The sequence below is a fragment of the Ananas comosus genome, linkage group 8 (genome assembly GCF_001540865.1).
Source record: "Ananas comosus cultivar F153 linkage group 8, ASM154086v1, whole genome shotgun sequence".
Lineage (NCBI taxonomy): Eukaryota > Viridiplantae > Streptophyta > Magnoliopsida > Poales > Bromeliaceae > Ananas > Ananas comosus.
Window position 1 is genome coordinate 2,014,872 of NC_033628.1, and position 21,865 is coordinate 2,036,736.

General features: G+C 35.1%; 2 protein-coding genes across 4 annotated transcripts; both read right to left on the reverse strand.

Annotated features, from left to right (window-relative positions):
• On the reverse strand, positions 2,854 to 6,434 carry LOC109714458 (desumoylating isopeptidase 1-like). Its single transcript, XM_020239098.1, has 5 exons — positions 6,401 to 6,434; positions 5,961 to 5,991; positions 5,769 to 5,866; positions 3,971 to 4,287; positions 2,854 to 3,540 (listed from the first exon to the last, which is right to left on the reverse strand). The coding sequence occupies exons 2-5, from the start codon at positions 5,967 to 5,969 to the stop codon at positions 3,113 to 3,115; spliced, it is 852 nt and encodes a 283-aa protein (XP_020094687.1). The 5' UTR covers positions 5,970 to 5,991; positions 6,401 to 6,434; the 3' UTR covers positions 2,854 to 3,112.
• LOC109713717 (cyclin-dependent kinase inhibitor 5-like) lies at positions 11,845 to 15,778 on the reverse strand. 3 transcript variants are annotated; one of them, XM_020237893.1, is made up of 4 exons: positions 15,166 to 15,778; positions 13,739 to 13,852; positions 12,394 to 12,597; positions 11,845 to 12,142 (listed from the first exon to the last, which is right to left on the reverse strand). In XM_020237893.1, the coding sequence occupies exons 1-4, from the start codon at positions 15,627 to 15,629 to the stop codon at positions 12,100 to 12,102; spliced, it is 825 nt and encodes a 274-aa protein (XP_020093482.1). In that variant the 5' UTR covers positions 15,630 to 15,778; the 3' UTR covers positions 11,845 to 12,099. The 3 variants fall into 3 exon arrangements, with proteins under 3 accessions (XP_020093482.1, XP_020093481.1, XP_020093483.1); XM_020237892.1 differs by having other exon boundaries at positions 11,845 to 12,119; positions 15,166 to 15,777; XM_020237894.1 differs by lacking the exon at positions 13,739 to 13,852 and having other exon boundaries at positions 11,845 to 12,119; positions 15,166 to 15,775.

Consider the following 21,865-nt stretch of genomic DNA (forward strand, 5'->3'; position numbering starts at 1 on the left):
TTTGGGTTTGAATATAAATTTTTAAAATTTATCATGTTCGAATTCAGGTTTTAAATTGGATAGTGAAATTTGGGCTCAGATTTTAAAAATTTAGTCTGAATCCGATGAGTTGACCTTCCTATTGGAGTTCATGACTAACATGGCAAATCTCTACATCAATGTCAACTAGTCATACCTCATGATTTGATTAGATTAACTAAGCGATTGCGTCACGTCACTATATTTCAACCCGTTTCTTTTCGCTATGATTTGAAAATTTTAATTGACTTGAGATACAATAACGCAATGCTACTGCTACATGGAAGATCATCTCGTAAATAGGATTATCTGTAGTATCCTTTCTTATATATATATATATATATGTATATATATTAGTACCTAGACTAAGTGTGCATGGCTATGGATGCCACGTGCACTCCCCCATGCATGCTTATCTGGTTGAGGGTGGCTCTAATTAAGTTAGTTTTTGCTTTCTCTCTTTCGTGTGAAGTAGAGAACCACACGAGGTGGAGCTTGGGGGAGTAGCCGTAGAGCTCGGATTCAACGTCGACATCGCGCCGCGGAGCCGTTCGAGGATACGGTTGCAGTCGTAGCATCGCGAGGAGTCCGGGCGAGGGCGTGGTTTCGCCGTTCTCGACGTCGCACGCGTTGGATTTAGCATACGAGGTGGGTTTATCATCGGAATCCTACTTCTATAATATTGTTCATCGATATGTATCGTTAATATTACAAGTTGTTATTGTTTAGCTCAAATTCATGAGTAGGTATGTTTTAGACATATAAACTGAATTGGGAGCATGTTATTAGTTGTTATTAATCATACATGTGGGACTTGGATAAAACATAGGAGAAAACCAGCGTTCGGAACCTGGCATATGTTGAATTACCTGATTTAGCTTTAGGGGCCGTTGTATTTTTATACAGTTGTTGTATTCGGGTTGTGAGTACCCCAGGTAGTTTAGTTTACTGTTACACTCGTGCTGGGATGCCGAGTTTATTTTATAGTCATGTTTAGACTGTTCTGGACTAGTGGGTGCCGTCGTGGTTGACGGTGGACCCGGATTTGATCATTTTGAGATTTGATTGTGCCGAGGGCATGTGGATAGTGGTTAGTGGTTCAGTGAGACCTATTGCTTGACTTAGCCTGTGAGGGCAGCCTGAGATTGACAGTAACCTCGTTGGGTCGCGCCCACGAGAGCCATTCCGGAATGATGTTTCAGTGCGATCGGTGTCGCAGTTTCTGTTAAATAGTTACGTGCCGGCCACTTGCGGGGTGGTGTACGGCATAGCTGATTACAGGCAGAGTGGGTCCGTTTGGACAGCTCAAATGAGATTTGTGGTGAATCAGTTTGAAATGCGATTGGGTCAAGTGCATATTAGATACAGTAGGATAGTGTAGTGGCATATAGCTGTAGATTTCTTTCCAGCTTTACTTTCCAGCCTTGTTTCCTACTGTAGTCTTAGTGGGTAAGCCGATGATGTTGAGGGCGGTACCCACTGAGGACTACTTGTTTTTACAGTAGTTCTCACGCCCAGTTGCTCCCTGTGTTTTGCAGAGCCTTCTGTTCCGGCGGCTGCAGTTTCTGAGACCGATCGAGGGAAGGGTGTTGCGAGTTAGAGCCCTACCTGACGAGTCGCCGTGCTAGAGGATCCCCAGCTGCAGGTAGTAGAGTTTTATTTTTCGGTATTATGTACATACTGATACTGAACTCGCTGGAGCGAGTGGTTTGTACTTTGTATAGTATGTATACATTTGAGATGCTTTCTTTTTGGTTCTACCTGCTTAGTTCTTTACAGCTCTACGCTACTGTTTGTAGCATTGTTTGTTTACAGATACTGTGATTGCTTCGTATACAGAAAAAATTTCTTGTATACGGCGGATCTATTAGCGTGCCCGGGAAAAGTGCTATCCGGGGCGTGACATTATCCCTCATTTTTTTTTTTTTTAAGAGATAGATAGTATACTATCCGCTTCGTTTATTTCATTTAGAAATAAATTCAGCAGGAAATATGAATTAACTAGGATTCGAACTTAGATCTCAGGTATCAACCACAAAGCCCTTTGCTACTTGCTTTAGGGACGGTCGGTTTTCCGCATCTAATTTTTAATAATTATTCTAGCTCAGAATCTTAATAAGAATACAGTATTAAACGGTGGATCTAGAAAGAATCCAATAAAAAGAATGGAAGGAATAGTTGATTTGGTTTTGTGGAGAAAGTTTTACTATACGGCAGTCGCTAATATCCAACCAATCACGTAACTTATTTGGAAAGAAAAATACAATAAAAATGTTTTTTTTAAAAATTATGATGGAACGGGTAAATTTTAGAAATAAAATTTGATTAGTTAAAGACACCCTGTTAATAGTATGACTATCATATTTTAGACTTTTTTGGTGAAACACTTTAATATGTCAAACGTGAAAAATGAGACCTTTAAATTCTTGATATTAGTTGATCACAATAAATTGTCGTGATGTATATATTTAATGATATATTAGCGTGTTCTGCAAATTTACAATTAATGTAGTATTATTATTATTGTAATCCGTACTACGATTTAGATGAACTTCATGAGAAAATGAGTACCTCTCTAAAGTCTAAACATACAAAAGTAACTTATCTGAAGTTGTGCACCATTTTGAATTAATTATCCAAACATTCAAAATATCAATTTTACTACTCAACCTTTCAAATTTATTTTTGATTTAAATTAGACAACGATACTTCAACTTTAAAATTTGAATGCATCATACAATTCTCCCAATAAATTTATCACAGTAAATAATTATTTTTAAATTTTGAAGTGCAGTATGCATTTTAATTTCAGAACCAAATGTAGGACACCACAAATACATCAATCCAATGGGAAATCAATAACATTCACAGCAAGATTCGCCGAAATATTTCAATTGTTTCAGTTTTTTCACCACTGTTACCCAACACAAGTAGGAGCAGGAGCCATATGTTTCAAATAAAAGCAAACATCATAGCAGCAAGGAAAAAGAAAAACAATTGTCCCTGTAAAAGGCAGATAAATCGGCAAGTTCGAAGCGCACGAGTGCTTCGGAAGAATGGTGTGTGTATGAGGGTCACTAACTAACATATGCGCCTATCCCTGCTGCCGCATGGGGGCTCTCGGCCGCCCGTGCCTCTCCATCACTCTCCTCGTGGCAAGGGCCGCCGCCTCACTGGCTCGCAGAGTTCCCGTTGCCATGATCGCCGCGAATTCCCTGGTAATCTCTTCCTGCACCTTTTGGCGAGCCTCTCTGAGAGGATCCGACGATTGGGCGTTCTTTGTCTTGGCTTCTGAATCAGCTGCAGGCGGAACTGAACTTCCCCTGCTCTCTGCAGTTTTAGCAGAACTCTCGGAAGCAGGACGGCGGGAATCAGATTTGACAGGACTATTGGTAGTAGTCGAGCTTGGCGTTTTGTTTGCTGGTGGAGGCTGAGCAACTGCAGGGGAGGGGGGTATGAACTGCGGAGCTTGAGGAACTGCTCCGGATCTCATGGTGGTTTCTAGCCTCTGAATCATTGGTACTGTAGACGAAGAAATGTCACTTAAAAATGGAAAAATGTACTAACCCTAGACACTACAAGTCTACAACTAAAAGAAATAATATCCCAAACTGTCAGTGTTTCATATTCAGACCTTTTGAAGGTTTCAGTCAGTTCAGTTCTAAATTTTTCCCACGGCAGGTTGAAATGATAGAACCTCATAATCATGGAAGTAGAGATTGATGGATCCGAGTGCAACAGATTGCAAGTTGAGGCCTCATATGGCCGCATAATGTTTTGGTTGTGCAGATTGACCTCTGCACTAGTTATTATAAGCTTAGATTGTACACACCTTTTTATTTCCGTAAAATTTACTACTGAGTTTGTTTTTTTTTTTTCTCTTTTAATTTTGCCAAAGAAACCTCATTGATGTATAGAGATAACCCAAAAAAGCTGAAATGAAATATCTCACATATCAGTGCACCCATTGGGCTGTTCATCACATCACTGGGGAGCTCCAGAATGTAGCTAGGTATTGAGGCACCGACCAAAAACTGGGCAACCTCATTGCTGAAGTTGTTGCAGTTGTGGCTAAGAAGGTTGTAAGTCTCCGGGGTGTAGCGCCCGCTGATCTCCTGCAGATAGTCCTCAAAGACCTCCTTGGGTACATGCGTCACCCCGAGATCTACAACCCGGACTGGTGTACCATACGGTGTCCTCCCTGCCGGATCTTGTTGGATGCCGGCACCAAAATAGTACTCAGTTCCATATACTACCACCCCGGTATGCCTGTAACATCATATACAAAAGAAGGGCTTAATTGGCCAAATTGCTCACTAATACATACTACATAGCCAATAGAATGATAGATATAATCATACAATCGTAAAATTGACCAACAAGGAATCAAACCAAGTACATAGTTGCCAATATTGCAGTAGCTCTCAGTAACTCCCAAACCGATTCTATACGATAGGCACAAATAAGTAGATAAGTTAAAAAATACTTATCATCTCAGCATTCACAATTTGCACAACTTTCTATAACTACTAGATGAATTAGAATGTTGCTCAAAATCCAGCCCGTCAACAGGCTGTGGGTCATGCAAAATTAAAGGAAAAGGCTTGTAATATCAGGAAGCCATTCGACACCTTCAAGGAAGAGGTCGCATTCTGTAAATAAGAAAATGCTTTGAATCCCCTATAATGCCACCCTTATGGGCCCCCTAATATGTTGTGGCCTGCACCATATAAGCCAATCTGCACATGACATGTCAACAGTCCATAATGTCAGTATTCAGGGGACCCCGGCAGCACTCTTGTAAGCATTCACTCTCGTACTATGAACTTGACTATTTTATATGGCGATGTGCAACATGAGGTATTCCAAGTAGCACATTGGTGATTTCACATCTATGTAAGAAAAAGAGAAGTGCAAAGCGAAAAATATAAGCCACAAAATTCAAACTAAACATTCCTATAGAAACATTAGAACACAAAGTTCAATATATGACGATCATGGTGGTATAGACAAAAAGAAAGAACCAAGGGAATGCAAGTAACAAGAAGATAATAGCATTTTTGTCCAGCCAAGTTATCCTTCCGATCCACAACGAACCTACCAATAAGAAACCCCATATTTCACCTGTCCAAATCCTGGTACTAAACTCTTCCTTGCATTCCATTTCCCACTAGAGAAATGATGTTCTCAATCATCATCCCCAGTGGCGCTGTTCTGACGCTTAGCTTGTAGGAAACACCACAATATTAAGTTTTCCTGGGATTCATTGTTATGATAGTTACTATAACCAACCGGGCCAAACTCTAACATTTTTGATAGAAGGATAGATAATGATACAGGTCACCTTTTTTAAGTTAGCTTGGAACTAACACAGCACTTTTGACATCAAGGAGTCGTTCTACTTACAGAGCCTGTTTGAAGGCCAAAACAAGTTATCTAGTAATTAACTGCTGAACTATGAGGATGTCCTTTTATGATTGAAAGCTAGGAGTTTAATTTTAGCTGGTTATAAGGTCTTGGCGGTCATGATTTGTTAGACATTTCACCCGCGAGCGAAATGATTGATTCCTTGGAGACCAAATATAGTGTGTGTGCCTTTCTAGGCATTTGATCATACACCTGATGTACCAAATCCTATAAGCTTCTTGAATAATGAAAGAGATTTGCTGAGCAAAAATGTTCATGCATCTAACAGTTCTAAACAGGCCCATAATGTCCGAAGTAAAACGCCATCTTCAATAGAAGCTTACCATATGGCTTCAATGGCTTTTCCTAGGAATGTTGTCGAAAGCTGGCGAGCAAGCCCCTGACTCAAATCATATACATTCAATTTAACCTTGTACCCACCCTAAACCACACAAAAAAGGTAACTTTAGCTTATCAAACTAACACTAACATCAGAAATCCGAATCAAACACAAGACTAAGAAACTTAAACCCTACCTCCTCCATTTTTTAACAGATCCAAAGAAACCTACAAAAAGAAACACCAAATGCTTAGAATACCCAAACAAACACAGATACAGATGAACAACAATGGTAACTCATACTCCGATCATAATCAACCAAATTCTCCTAAATTCTCAATCAACCTATGACAACACAATATTAGCATAAAACTAGTAAAATAAATCCTCAAAAATTGCAGCAAAAAGTTTTAAACTTCCAAAATCAATCGAGCAGAGAAAAAAAAAAAAAAAGCACCCATCCTCAAGCCCTAGATCTCAACGAAATCTGTATCAATCAGTCCCAAATTACACAAACAATCCTCCTAACAAGATCAAAAACTGTAAAAATTCCCAAATCTAGAGCTCTAATCCCTAAACTAGATCAAAAAAAAGAAACCTTAACTAAAGAGGAGTAAAGAGAGAGAAAGGAGTTACCTTGGGGACGAAGAATCAAGAAGTTGGAGCGACCAAAGAACGAAAAAACGCGCTGGGTTTGGAACCTATATATAGAGCGGGTCTTCTCCGGAGGATCTATTCCGTGCACCTGGTTCACCAAATCAGCATGCTCCATCCGCCGTTACTTCCAAAATTGACAATTATTGGGCGGTTGAGATCTCCAAAAAAATAAAGACGACTGTCCGGTTCACAGATGATGTGGTGGACCGGGTCCCTGCAACATCAGTGTAAGTCCCTGGTCCCGCCGGGAGTTCTAGAATGTCTCTATTTTTTTTTGCGTTTAACTCCCTCGAAAATTTATATTTACATAAATAATGCTCTTCTTGCCACCTGAGGGCCTTAGTGACATTTTTAAGTTCAATATAGTGGTTCAATTACTATATTTAAATACGATAATAATTAGATAAAAAGATAAACTTTAAATACCACTCCTGTAATTTCACATTTTCTCACTTTAGTACCCTGGATTTAAAGTGTATCAATTTAGTATCATATGGTTTCATTATTCACTTTTTATTAGCTCCTCCATTAACATTTTGTTAAATTATATACAAAAAATTTCAGATACCCTACATAAGTTTATTGAATATTCTCACTTTAGTATCTTTTAGTTTTAACTTTATTACTAATTTAACGAAAAAAAATTAATAGAGAAGATAATAAAAAGAGAAAAATAAAACCACGAGGTACTAAATTGATACATTTTAAACTGCAGAGTACTAAATTAAAAAATGTGAAACCACAGTGGTGGTATTTAAAGTTTTTTTTAGATAAAAAAGAATACGATAATTCAGTCATCGTATTTAAATACGGTGATTCATTGACGATGTTCAACTTGAAAATACAAATACGGCAACAGCGTGGTAAGAAAAGGATCAATGTGCAAATATAAATTTGCTAAGGTTATTTGTGATTTTTTTTTGAGGGGGGCTAAATTCCAAAAACAAACCCTTTCTAGAACTTTCTCACCAATTTCTTGATCCGCACGTGTTATAAAGGTAACATGGATTGGGGGGATTTTTTTTTTTAAAAATTTTTTTTGGCTGTTGTTGTTGTTGTTGTTGTTGTTGTGTGAGGGGGTTCTACAATTTGCAAGGAAAACATTTTGTGAAGGATTTTTTAAAAAATAAATTCTTAAAATATTTATAATTTATCAAATAATTCTATCAAAATTTAATTTGGCAAAATAATTCTATTATAATTGGCTAACGGTAGGCCGTGCTGGCCCGACACGGCCCACATTCACCGGGGCCAAATCCCAAGGGCCCGCAAACCGGGCCCAAGGCCTAAGGCCCAACTCCCAAGGGCCCGCAAACCGGGCCACGGGCTTCACTACTGGCCCGGCACGGCTCAGGCCATAACGGGCGGTGCCGTGCCGGGTCTACGGGCTCAGGTGGATCGGCCCAGCACGGCCCGGAGAGCCGGCCCGGCCCGATCCGGCCCGACATGAATGCTACAGTAATCGTGCCGGGCCGAGCGGCCCCCCTAGATAACGGTAAATCATTTACCATCTTTAATAAAATTTAATAGGCTATGACTCATTTACTGTTTTTTTCCTTGAGAATGAAATAATTCATCATTTCTTTCTGTTTCTTATATATAATCAGATATATATTTCAACAAATGCATATAACCTTGACGGCCTAAAAATATTTAACAATCTGTCTATATAATTCTAACAATTAAATAAAATTTCAATGATTCACAAACAATCCTAACATTCTCATAAAAACACTCACAATCCATACACAAAAATCTGTAAATAATGATGATAATAATATAAAGATGGGGAATGATTCATCATTTTTTAAAAAATGGTGAATCACTCACCGTTTTCCTCATTTTTATCTAAATTTTTGTTCAATATGACACTAAGTTGGCGAGAAGAGAATTAGTTGACCAAATTTTTTAAAAAAAAAATTGAAAAAGTCATTTGGTCAATTAAATTTTTTTTAAGAAATATTTTTTGTCCACATATAAATTTTATAACATTCGATACAAATATATATGTTGACATGACACTTTCTCGCCTATTTTTCTAACGACTATAATTACTGTTTTACTTATGAATTAAACATATACTCTTCTAAATTGTAACTGCTACGAATTTAAAATGCTCTACGTTATTATGTAAGTAAAAGTATTATAAATAATACAAAGCTTAATTTAATAATGTGGTAGCTAAAAGTATTATTTTTATATTAAGTATATACTGCCCAAAAATTTTAAAAGTATTTACAATTCTCTATTCTCCAATATTATAAAATTATAGTTGCAACTGCCACAGGAGGTCACATATTTCTTTAGTCCCGATTACAATCATACTTTTATAGTGTAAAAGAAGCGAAGATAAAAAGCAACTTAAATTTTTTTTTTTTAGATTTTTATAGTATGAAAATGGTATTTTCAATCACCTTATTATAAAACAAGATCTAAATAAGATAGAAGTGGGCATAAATTACTTGTAAAGTTTATTATTTTCTTTTACTTTCAAACATATTTTGGAGTATTTCTCACCCTGCAATCTAAGGATTCTCCATATTTGTTTTTTTTGTTTTTTTTTTTTTTTGGGAAAAACTTCAAATACCACATCTGTGGTTTCACACTTTCTCATTTTAGTACCCTATAGTTTAAAGTGTATCAATTTAGTGTTCTGTCGGTTTTATTTTTTATTTTTTTATCGATTTCACTATTTTTTTACGTTAAATCAGTGACAAAGTTAAAACTAAAGAATACTAAAGTGAATATTCGATAAACTTAGTGGGTATCTGAAGTTTTTGTATATAATTTAACGAAAATATTAACGGAGAAGCTGAACAAAAAGATAAAAATGAAACCACAGAATACTAATTTGATACATTTTAAACCATAAGGTATTAAAGTGAGAGAGTATGGAGCCATAGGGCGGTATTTGAAGTTTATCCCCTTTTTTTTTTTTTTTTAATAGTGTGAAAGTTTACTTATGATAAAAGGAAAGTTAAATTTTTTGATGAAAAGTTTTTAGTGGAATAACCATGTCCAAATAATTTTGGAAAAACTTCAAAAAAAACCCATGTGGTTTCTCACTTTCTCACTTAGTACCCTGTGGTTTAAAGTGTATCAATTTGCCCCCCCTGTGGTTTTGTTTTTATCTTTTCAGCAGCTTTTTTTTTTTAATATTTCGTTAAATTATATACAAAAAAACTTCAGATACTCACCTCGATTTATCGAATATTTACTTTAGTATCCTTTAATTTTAACTTTGTCACTGATTTAAAAAAATAATAATAAAATTGATAATAAAAAGAGAAAAACGAAATCACAAGGGAGCAAATTGATACACTTTAAATCACAAAGTATTAATGTGAGAAAGTACGAAACCACAGGAGGTTTTTTTGAAGTTATCCCAAATAATATTTTCTTACAAGCTTTAGCCACTGAAAAAAGGTTTAAGTGTAAACTCCAATGTGTACAATGCTACATGTATACCTCTAGATTAGGTGTGTAAAACTGTAAGTAAATTATACCCAATTTATCTAAACATTATTATTTTTCTACTAGTCTTATCCCTTTTTGTAATTACTTAAAATCCAAAACAGTTTTGTAAATTCTATATTACTACGTACTATATATAAAATGTCCAGGTAGTTTTGTTTTCAGGCCATTGTCATGTAGCATATTTTTTGTGTGTAATTTATCTTGTGATTTTATTTTGTTTTTATCCTAAGAACAAACCATAGAATAATAAATTACAAATTGTAGGATGAGAAAACACTATATTATACCATTATGTAGTTTGTAAAAAGTATCAACTCACTATCCTTGATAAAAGTAAATTCCTATAGTAAAACAAAAAATAAAACGATAAGATAGATGAACTCAACTTTTTGAACTATAAGATGGCTAAGTGAAATTGCGTTAAACCACATCACGGAAAAATTTAAATTTACCCAAAAAAGTTAACAGTTAAGATAGTGTAGTGCTTTATATTGTCTATGAGGTTGAAAACTTGGACAATGTCGGCGTCAAATCAGCGAGAGCAATACTATCTGTACACTTAATATGAAATAGGTATACAGCTCACTTCCTATGCTTTTTGTGGCTTATATTTACTCGCTCGTCTTATCATCTAAATGAAAAAAAAACCAAAAAACTATGCAGATAATAATTGTAGGGCTTTTTTTTACATTTGACCCTCTCAAAATATTTTTCTTTACAAATAACCCCCATCAAATTTATAATTACAAATTTGGCTCTATCTCCGCCACGTGGGCGCCACATCAGGGGCATGGTGTTAAGTTGAACACGGTGAATGGTTCACCGTGTTTTATACATATATTCCCCTTCTTTCCCCTTTTCAATATTTATAATTTTTCGCAATACAATACATATATACTATATTTTTTCCAAACACGGTGAACCATTCACCGTGTTTAGACACGTTGAATGATTCACCGTGTTCAACTTAACAAACTGACCCCAACCCCGCTGACGTGGCGCTTGCGTGGCAGGACTAGGACAATTTTTACGAATATAAATTTGTTGAAATTATTTTTAAAATAAATTTTTTTGAGGGGCCAAATGCAAAAAAAAAAAACCCTAACTGTATTTTCCAATCAATATAGGCTCTAAACTGCTAAAGATAATTTGTGATTTGTCAGTTCCATTTTCAGTTTAATAGGAAGCACTTTGGGTGGAATCACTGTTTCTCACATCCTCTACACTGCCACCATGATGAGAGCCCTTTAATCCCTTCAAATTGAAAGCCCTGTTCCCTATTAACTTGACAGAACCCCTCATGCTACAGCTTTGTGAAAGAACTTGATGTACTTTTTACTACTGTCAAACAGTAAAAAAGGCATTAAAAAGAACACCAATTACTCACAGTAGAAGCTAAACACACCCACCAAAGAGAATCTGTACCTACCACAAATAAATGTGTTCAAATGAAAAGGTACAATGCATGAATAGTCTCTGTACTGTCCCAATATGGTGTGACTTGATCCTTGCACTTTTCACTTAAACATGCTAGCTGTTAACATTTACATATCTTATTACATTCATTCTAGTCACTGAATCACAATCAAACCATTAGGTGAGAANAAATAAGTAAACCATAACAAAGAAAATATATATATATTCATTGTAACTAGCCCACAATACTCATTCCCTCTAATTATCATCGAGCCAACATGGACTTGGCCACATTCAATGAGCTTTTGTCCATCAGGTCCATCAGCCAATGAGCTTTTCTTTTTCAGGTCCATTAGCCATTCAGCAGCAATATAGACGAAAGTTAATCTGACTACACTGTCCAGAACCCACACAGACCAAGAAGAGATTGTGAACATAATACTTAAAGAGAGAAAATTTGAACAACATTTGTGACTTATAGAGAATGATGACCTTGTAAGAGTAACAGTGAAGTTCAGGAGTTAGGGGCTTTTTTTTTTTTCCTTTTGTTTTGTCCTTCTTTTCTTTCCAAGGTGCAACTCATCACCAATTCTCTATGGTACAGATAATTAGAGGCTACAAACTAGTTAGATTAGCTAAATTTTTACAACACAGAGAGGAGAAGTTAAGGACAATTGGAGAGGTTGAGAAAGGGAAAGAAACTGTTGCCAGATGAAGATTTTGAGATTTCAAGCCCTAGTAATCCAGCTTCACCCATTCATACCTCCCCGGGAGCGGGTAGTCGTTTATCGGATCAAAGTTGTACCTACAAAATATAATTCCACCAAACTATTAGTGCACGTACTTGCACGTATCTATAAGCATCCGCACAAGCACATACATTTAAAGTAAACTAGTAGATCTAATCTACAACATCTATAAGGCCTATATGTAAGTATGATGACATGTATTTATGAATTCCGCCTCGAAAACTAGCCCCATCACCTTATTCCATTCAAGAAGCTCTAGACTAACACCATCTAGACTAGAGAAGGAAAAGGAACGGAGAAAAGTAAAAGAACATAACAAAGAAGGCATACTTCTCCATAAATATTTGCTGTTGGAGCCTCTCCGCATCAGCAAAAAACTCTTCCATCTCAAGGGCAGTCGGGAAAGCTCGATGCAGCAAATTCCGCTCTCGGCGGTTTGAAGCACTCGAGTTCGTCGGTCTCGTTGTAGAGCTGGGAGTTCCTATTGCATCCGAATCCCTTATCAAACTACAAGGTGTTGACTCCCTCACATCCCTGCAAAGAAAAAAATAATGCAAGGAAGCCCAAAAACATTGTTTAGCATTTATGTTCTAAAATTAAACATTAAAGGACGAACACACCCTAGATGCCCAATAAATGTAGACATAAAAACCCAAAATGTTTTTTTTCCCCTCATTTGCCTCGGCATAAATAAATAAAAACCAGCCATAAAGGCTTGATTTTCTTCAAACAATTTAATCGCGTCAAATCCATGATGAAACTGCATGCAGCTGTAATCAGAGAGAGAAAACAAAAGGCGCTGCAACTCAAAGTCACATGAGGAAGAAGGACTGGAAAGAACTTATAGAAAGGACACTGAACATTTAATTAAAATCACATAAGACGAACCACCATTTCGTGCCCCTAAGATACTGGCTCGTGCTCCTATTTTCGGTGGTCCAGGATGAGGACAACCCTTCTGATCATGCTTCAGAAAAAATACGACTATAGTTCAAATCAAATTTTGGATGCATTTGGATTCAATGATCTCTTGTCGGTGCCGCACGACCACAAACAGTTCCAAAAGCAGCACATGCAAGCAAATTAATGAGCTGTGGAAGACTACACTTTCGGTATCAAGAAGAGCTTATGTTTGGTTGCGCATAAGTGACTCGAGAACAACGTAAGATTTCAATGAATGATGATACTAGATTTGGTGTTTTCAATACTGAAGTGATTCACTTGTCGCGTACCAAAGGCCAAGATAAAAAATGGAGAAGCAAGAAAAGCATGCAACGAGGAGATGGCCTCATGATTATCTCACTTCCAGCAAAGCAAGATTTGAAAGGATGAGCCTTACTGAAGTCCCTTTGTGTAACGGAGCAAAAAATTTCAGTTTTACCGTTTGAAAATCTAAAGTTGACATCGGCAAACAACTTTCAAGAACACCACTTGAGCCTACTGTTCGATGAAGTGCCTTTCAGGCTTTACTGAGGAATGCTATTACGAAAAGCATTATATGAAAATACCCACAATAGCTTCTCTCTAGAGAAAGAAAAAGCAAAAGCTTCAAACTAGAACCTCTACTTTCGGGACACAAATTGCATTTCAGCTTGAGCTGCGGCAAAAGCTCGGGACTTTATGTTTGCAGCTGAAAGCGGAACCAAAAGCAGACCAAATAGGCTTAAAGAAGTACCTTGAGAAGTCACATATGCAACTTAAAGACCCACATGGTCTTGCATGGGTCATCCAAGGAACCCTGATAGGACTCATAACAAGTAAATAGTGGCCCTGCCTCAAGCAGTGGAAACTTAAAAGAAAATATGTTAGAACTGAAGTAAAATTAAAAAAAAAAAATACAATACTATCAGCAAAATATAATTTATTTGTATATGACAAACAGTCTCATACAAGTTATCACTTGCAGGAAACAGACACAGGAAAAGGCATTAATTTCAGGTCATGTCAAAGATAAAGTAAAAAGAAAAAAAAAACCCCACTAATTGACATAAATGACCATCAAAGGAGGAGGCCCAGGCCCCAGCTGTGTCTGCTGCACCCATGTCATAGGACTAGAGGAGAGTCCCAACCATGGTATTTACTTTTAAATTTTATTACCACACAGAAAAGTAAACATAAGATGAACAGAAAGAAATGCCCATGTACAGAAACCGAGCCAGAATCATATGATAGTGAAAGATGTGAACACAACCTATAACATAAATACAATAATAGAATAGGTGCATTTTTACATCCTTGGATACATCAAGTATTGCACATAACTCCCAAATGATTTACAAGAAATACATACAAAAAAAAAAAAATATTATTTTACCGCCCTGAATGATAAATGACCGGTTTTGCGTATAATGTTAAATCCGTCTGCACCGACAATCTGAGTGCAATTACTGTATCATTTAGGAAGGATATATTGGGGATTATCATTATGTGCAAAATTCTCACCAGCATTTATTTTTCTAATGTGACAAATTTACAGGTACATACAATGTATGTTGTAAAGTAAGGAAAAGATGGAGATAAAAGTTGGCATTAGCTGTGAGAATGATTTCTCATCTGAAAAAGATTAACTTTAAGAGACAGAGCAAGTGACAAAAACAGAAAGTAGAGATAAAGATGAGAGCTTTATAGGGGTGGAAGTTTTCAATTAAAGGGAAGAGATTAGAACAATTAGCTCAGGGGGTCCCCAAAACCCACTGAACAATAAAAAGAAAAGTGAGCTTATTTGTTCTACTACAAAAATGAGGAGGAAACTAAAATACTTCATTTTGGACTCTCCTAGAAACCTATAAGCAATGCATTATGGCGTAATTTCTTAGACTTTTCTACAGAAAATTCTTGATATGACTGAGGTTCCATCAAAACCCTAGAAACCAAATTCTAAGAAAAAGAACACCTAAGAAAGGGGAAAAATCCCACAAACGTTGAAAGAACCCAAAAGTTTCCAACTTTGAGAGAAAACCCATCTCCACGCATTCAAAAAAGAAAAAGACAAAGACATATAAAACCCTAGCTATGCTACATAAGCATTGGGACAAGGAACCCTAACCCTAAACGAAGAACAAAATCACAAATAAACAAATTAAAAAGGAGATAAGAAATCACCTGTCCCTAGCTTCCACGTCTAGAACGTTCTCGCCGAACGACGCCTCAACCTCCTCCTCTTCCTCCTCCTCCTCCTCCTCCTCCTCCTCCGCCGCCGCCGCCGCCGCCGAGGCGGCGAGCCTCGCGACCGAGCTCGACCCGGCCGAGCCTGAATTGGCGCTCCTTACGCCGCGCCCGACCGGTTTGGGCGCCGCGGGTTTGGCCCCGCCCCGCTCCTTGGGCTCCTCCTTGGGCCGCGGCGGCGGGGGCTTCTCGAGGCGGCGGCTCCGGAGCTCGAGGTAGGCAAGGGAGGGATCAGGGAAACGGGAAGGGGAGGAAGGGGAGGAAGAGGAGGAGGGTTTTTGAAGGCGCTGGAGAGCGAGGGTGCGGCTCCGCGTGCGGACGCCGAGCGGGGTTTGGTGGGCGGAGACCTCCATGAGCGCGACCTCCCCGGAGAGCTTCGCCTTGCGCATGTACTTCCCCATGGCAACGGTGTCGTCGTCGTCGTTGTTGTCGCTGCTAGGGTTTACGCTAGGGTTTAGGGGAGCATGCGAGGGATAGGGAGAGGGAGAGGGAGAGGGAAGGGTTTGAGACGAGAGAGAAAGGAGGGAAATGAGAGGAGGGGTGGCTTTTGTATTTGTAGACGAGGGAGGGGGTTTTGTGCAAAAAAGGAGCCGGGTTCAATCATGTATCGGAGTTAATAAAAAACTCAGATAAAAAATAAGTTTCATCAAATTAAATTTATTCAAAAATAAAATATTTGTTTCGATTAAATCAATAACTCAACTAAATTCGAAACTAATTTAAAAAGAGAGATTTTAGAATTAGTGGGGAAATAACATAAAAATGTTACTAATAATAACAAATAAATTTTTATCGAAATTTTAAATAAAATTTAAAAATTAAAAAATAATAACTCCCGAAAATTAAAGCTCTGACGTAACGTATCGGCGATATGTTGAGAGAATTTGGAGAGAGACGCGTTATGTGAGTGGCCACGTGGAAAGCTGGGGTGGTGGCTTGTTGTGGGACCCACCTCGCGTCCAAGATAATCCTACCCGTACAACATTGCGCGCCAAAATGAGCTATGCCAATTTCACTAAATAAAAAGATTTTAAAAATTTGCTTCCTAAGTTTTATTATTAGTAAAAAAAAAAATGAGATGAATAGAATATCATCAAGAACAAAAAATAAGAAAAAATTATTTACTATTAATTTATCTTAGCTAAAATTTTCCTTTATACAAAAAATTAAGAATTTTCATCGTATCTTAATAATTAATGACTACATAAAATCTATATACAGCAGTAGAAAATTCGTTGGAACTCTTCTCCAACACGCTGTATTGCCGTGGATCAAAATTTTATTTTTATTTATATCTCTCATCATAGCTAATTTTAAATAGCGATTTATCTATTTTTTATTACGCTATTATTATATGTATAACTTTATAATTGAACACACATAAAAAAAATCTCCACATATTTTATTAATATATATAATAGTATATATTTTACATTATATTTTAATATTCATAATTATATATAGAAAAAAATATCTAAAAAATTAAAAAATAAAAAAAAAATCGCCCCTTCTTTTATCAATTTATAAATAATAAATAAATAAATATATCACCATATGATTAAGGCTCTGTGTTTTTATTTATTTCTCTAGTACAAGTAGTGAGTGTTAAAGTGCACATTGAATTGAATGAAAAAAGAAAGTGCTATACAATACTTGTCACCTCCTATCCATAGCTTGAATGTGCTATGAATAAATCTTATTAATGAATGGAAATAAATACTAGTGTACGACCTGTAACATTATATTTCCACATAATGAGATAGGTATTTGTAATGTAATTATAATTTTAATTATATATATATATATAACAAATTTATTTGGCTAGGCACCTTATTTTTTTTTAAAAAAAATTTAGGGTTATGATTGTATATAAATCTATTCTTAAGGAGGTAGCGTGCTTCTCTCTATACATAAATGTATGTACACTACAAAAAAAACGATCTATAGCGACACTTTTAAATATAGGTACATGTCAAAATAGTGCTGCTAGCTAAAATTACCGACACTTTTAAAAAGTGTTGCTATATGTGGGGTCGCTAGGTATATAGTAACAGTTAAAGAGTGTCGCTATTACCTAAAATAGTACTGCTAATTTACCAACACTTATTTAAATATTTAGCAACCGCCGAAACTCTATCTCGTTGGCTGCGGTGGCGGAGGAGGACGACAAGAAAGGCTCTTCGTCTAGAATTTCAGTAGATTGAGTGAAGAGAGAAGAAAAGATGGCAATTGATTTTTCTTTTTTTTTTTCTTTTCTGTTTGTAATCGGGCCAAATGGACTGGGTGTGGTGGGTTGATTAGAGTAATCTTTTATTTTTGGTTGGATTGGGCTATATATTTAGACATTAGCAGATGTTTTTTTAAGTTTCAGCATAAATGGGACACTTACTAAAAAATGTTATAAATATGTGTCCCTATAACCTAATTCTGTTGTAGTGGTACTATGTAAAACGTTTTTAGTAATATTTTGAAATATTACATAAAAGATCAATAAAATAGAAATAATTTATTAATAATTATAATTTTTTTTTATCGCATATACGATAAAGATCACATGAATTATACCATTTGTACTAATACGAAAATAATTGAAATGTTGTCCTTGGCTTTGAATATTGAAGTTATTGATGATATCCCAATCCACAGAAGCCACCATTTTTGACTTCCTTTTGATATATATNTAGTATAAAGAATTTTGTATCAAAATTTCATCTGATTTGAATACTTCTACACCGTTAAACTTGAAAACGGCAGATATCAACCATTAAAAATTATTGATTTTGAATCCTTTCGATCACTTGGTAAATGATATCAAAAAATCGCTAAAATTATTTTTTAGAAACTTCAAATATCCTAGATCAAGTCTAACGGAGCCGATCGTCGATTTGAAAATTCCATCATCGAAAACAGCTCAGGAGCACGGAGACCTTCGTGCTCCTGAGAGCACAACAGCCCTACTATATATATATATATATATAAAACCAACATATATAATAACCTAAATTAATAAATGGCTAAGCCAAGTACACCCCATGAAATGTTTCAATTACATTTTCCACATCAAAATCTATAGTGAAACACATGAGTAAACTCCTTATTAACCTAACTCTTTGAGCCTACACTTCTCCCCATGCATGAACACTTGAACCACAATAATGTTTTTAACCTTTTGTTTTTTTTTTTTTTTTTTTTTAAAACAATCTTTTTCACTATTAGCTTCCATGTTCCAAACCCTGCTATAATGTCATCATCATCATCATCATCTTTAGACTTTCGTTAAGGTATCCAATGCCACAAACCACTGTTGAAAGTACTAAATTTAGAACTGTATATGGGGTTCATTTCTTGTGTGGTATTTGACCTATAATGAAACTTTCTTTTTTTGTTTTTTTTGAGAGAGATCGGTAGCACGCTACCCGCTTCGTTTATTTTATTTAGAAATAAATTTAGATGAAAATGTGAATCAATTAGGATTCGAATTTGGGACCTCAGGTACCAACCACCAAGCCCTTTGCTACTTGCTCTAGGGACGGTCGGTACTTGTAATAAAATTTCAAAGAGAAATATATATATATATATATATATATATAAAGAGAGTCCGACCACTATACTCTTATTATGAGTATAGAGCCTTTTCATACTCATAAGGCATTTTCGATGATAGAACTTTCGAATCGACGATTCATTCCATTAAATATAATCTAAAATATTTGAAACTTCAAAAAAAAAATTATAATAAAATCCATCAAGCGGGCATAAAATAAATGATCAAAATCGAAAGACGTTCTAAAAATGGATGATTGGATCCTTCAATTTAAGATTGAAATTATTAATCTTTATTTAGATAGTGAATATAATTTTCTATCAAAAACTTAACCGATTCCGATTTTTTTATACCGTTAAACTAGCAAGTATTCAATACCGGTTATTAAAAATTATCAATTTTGATATCTTCTGATCGTAAGCTAAATGATGTTAAAATATTATGAAATTTGATTTCTAAAAATTTTAAATGCTCTAAATAACGTTCAACGATATGGATCATTGATTCGAAAGCTCTATGATCGAAAATAACTTATGAGTTGAATATCTAATCTTTTCAACTTCGCATGTCTTTTCTTCCGCCTTTAATCTCCATATTATTTTTTTTCATCTATGCGGTCACAAAATGAATAAATTATATAGACAAATATTGGATTAAACTATTCAATCATNTTAAATTTAAATTCACAATCTTTATTGCATTTCAAATTTTGAACTCAATTAGAATTTAAATTTCAATTTGAAAATTTGAATTCAAAATCTAAATGTGAATCTAAATTGATATTTTAAATCAAAATCTGATTTTGAATTTAAAATTTGAACTTCGTATTCAAATTCGCATTTTCAAGTTGAAAGTCAATCAAAGTTTGAATTAAATTTAGAATTGGAATTCAAAATGTGATTTTGAATTTAAAATTAAATACATAATTTGAATTTGAATTCAAAATTGAATTAGGATTTAAATTTGAATGCAAAATCAAAATTTAAATTTGAAATTTGAACCCAAAATGAAATTTAAATTTAAAATTTAAATTCAAAAATAGAATTTGAATTCAAAATTTATAATTAAAATTTGAGCTTTAAATTTAAAATTTAATTCAAAATGTAATTTGAATTTAAACTTTGAATTTAACATGTAAGCTTGAATTAATTTAAATGGTATAATTAGCTGGCGTTGACACAACGCTTCCGTGGTGGTGACTAGGGGTGGAAACGAGCCGAGCCTGAGCGAGCTTACCTCAGCTCAAATTCGGCTTGAAATTAATTTCGAGCCTAAATTAGGCTCAAGCTCGGCTTGAAATTAATTTGAGCTGAGCTCGAGCGAGCCTAATTTCGAGTCGAGCCCTAAACGAGCCGCTTGAAATTCTCAACATCGTACGATCAATAGTTTAATCTGTATAGAACATTATTTATAATTTGATACAAAAATATATCTAATAGTTCAAAATACAAAATAATTATATGAAATACGGTATTATAATATGAAGAAAAATAACTTATGAGTTGAATATCTAATCTTTTCAACTTCGCATGTCTTCTTTTCCGCCTTTAATCTCCATATTATTTTTTTTCATCTATGCGGTCACAAAATGAATAAATTATATAGACAAATATTGGATTAAACTATTCAATCATATATAACTAATATCAAAATTTTGTATAAACAATAATTGTTTATCATAGAAATATTTTGTATATTTTCTCAAGTACACAATTAATGGCAAGATAGGCAATGGTGGGTGTGTGCTGTTACTTAGTGACTTAGGGGGCTTCAGGTTTGGCCGCATAGGGTGAAAGACAAAGAAAAAGAGAGAGAGAGAGAGAGAGAGCGAGAGATTAGGAATTTAGGGCTTTGTGAAAGAAAGAGAGGGAGAGTGTAAATTTAGTATAATTTTGCCCTTTTGTTGGCATATTGGGTTTGTTTTTATGGGCCAGCAACATTGGCTAAATTTTAACTAAACTTGATTACACATTCAATCTACATATACTTAAATATTATATATATATATATATATATATATATATATATATATATATATATATATATATATATATATATAGTAGGTCTTGTGTGTTATTAGGAGTACGGAGGTCTTCGTGCTCCTGAGCCGTTTTCGATAATGGAGCTTTCAAATCGATAATCAGCTCCGATAAACTTAATCTAGTATATATGAAATATTTAGAAAATAAATTTTATGATTTTTCGATATTATTTATCTAGTGATTGAAAGGGTTCAAAATTAACGATTGAAAATAAAAATTTCACAAAAAATTATAATATAGTTCTGAAAATTCGATCTGAATCTGTAAAATTAAAAAAAGCGATCCGATTTTACCAAATCTCAAAATCTGTAAAATTTTTATGTAAATTGGCCAATTAATTATTTCAATATCTTTTTAGCAGTGTGGACTTTGTACTCCCACATGCACAGTGCACTTAAATCTTGTTCTTATTTAAACTCTCCAGAGTGGAAAGAGGAAATGATGTTACATCAAATCAACTGTGATTACATATTGCTCAGAGCAGCTTTTTTTTTTTTCTTTTCTTTTTTTAAATATATAGCCATAGTTAGCAATGGGGTCTTACTATGTATAATGGCTTCAAAGGCCCCCTTTGTCTTTTCCTTTTTTTTCATTTTTTTTTTTTTAAATTTTCGAATCTTTTGGTGGCTCCACTTTTAAGTACCACAAGTAGAGCAATTCTAAAAGCAATGAAAACTATGAAGAACATATTTTAGGGTAAACTTTAAATGTCACCTTCGTGGTTTCGTATTTTCTCACCCTAGTACCATGTGGTTTAAAATATATTAAATTAGTGTCATGTGGTTTCATTTTTATCTTTTCGTTAGCTTGTTCATTAATATTTCGTTAAATTGTTTACAAAAAATTTTAGATACCCCACCTAGGTTTATCGAATATTCATTTTAGATACCTCACCTCTATATATATATATATAGAGAGAGAGAGAGAGAGAGAGAGAGAGTTGAGCTATGATACTTTTACAAGTATCACCATCATGATGCTATTAGGTTTTAAGCCATTGGATCTACTTTTTGATTATTAATAGCCCTTGGATTAAATACTATTCCACCTA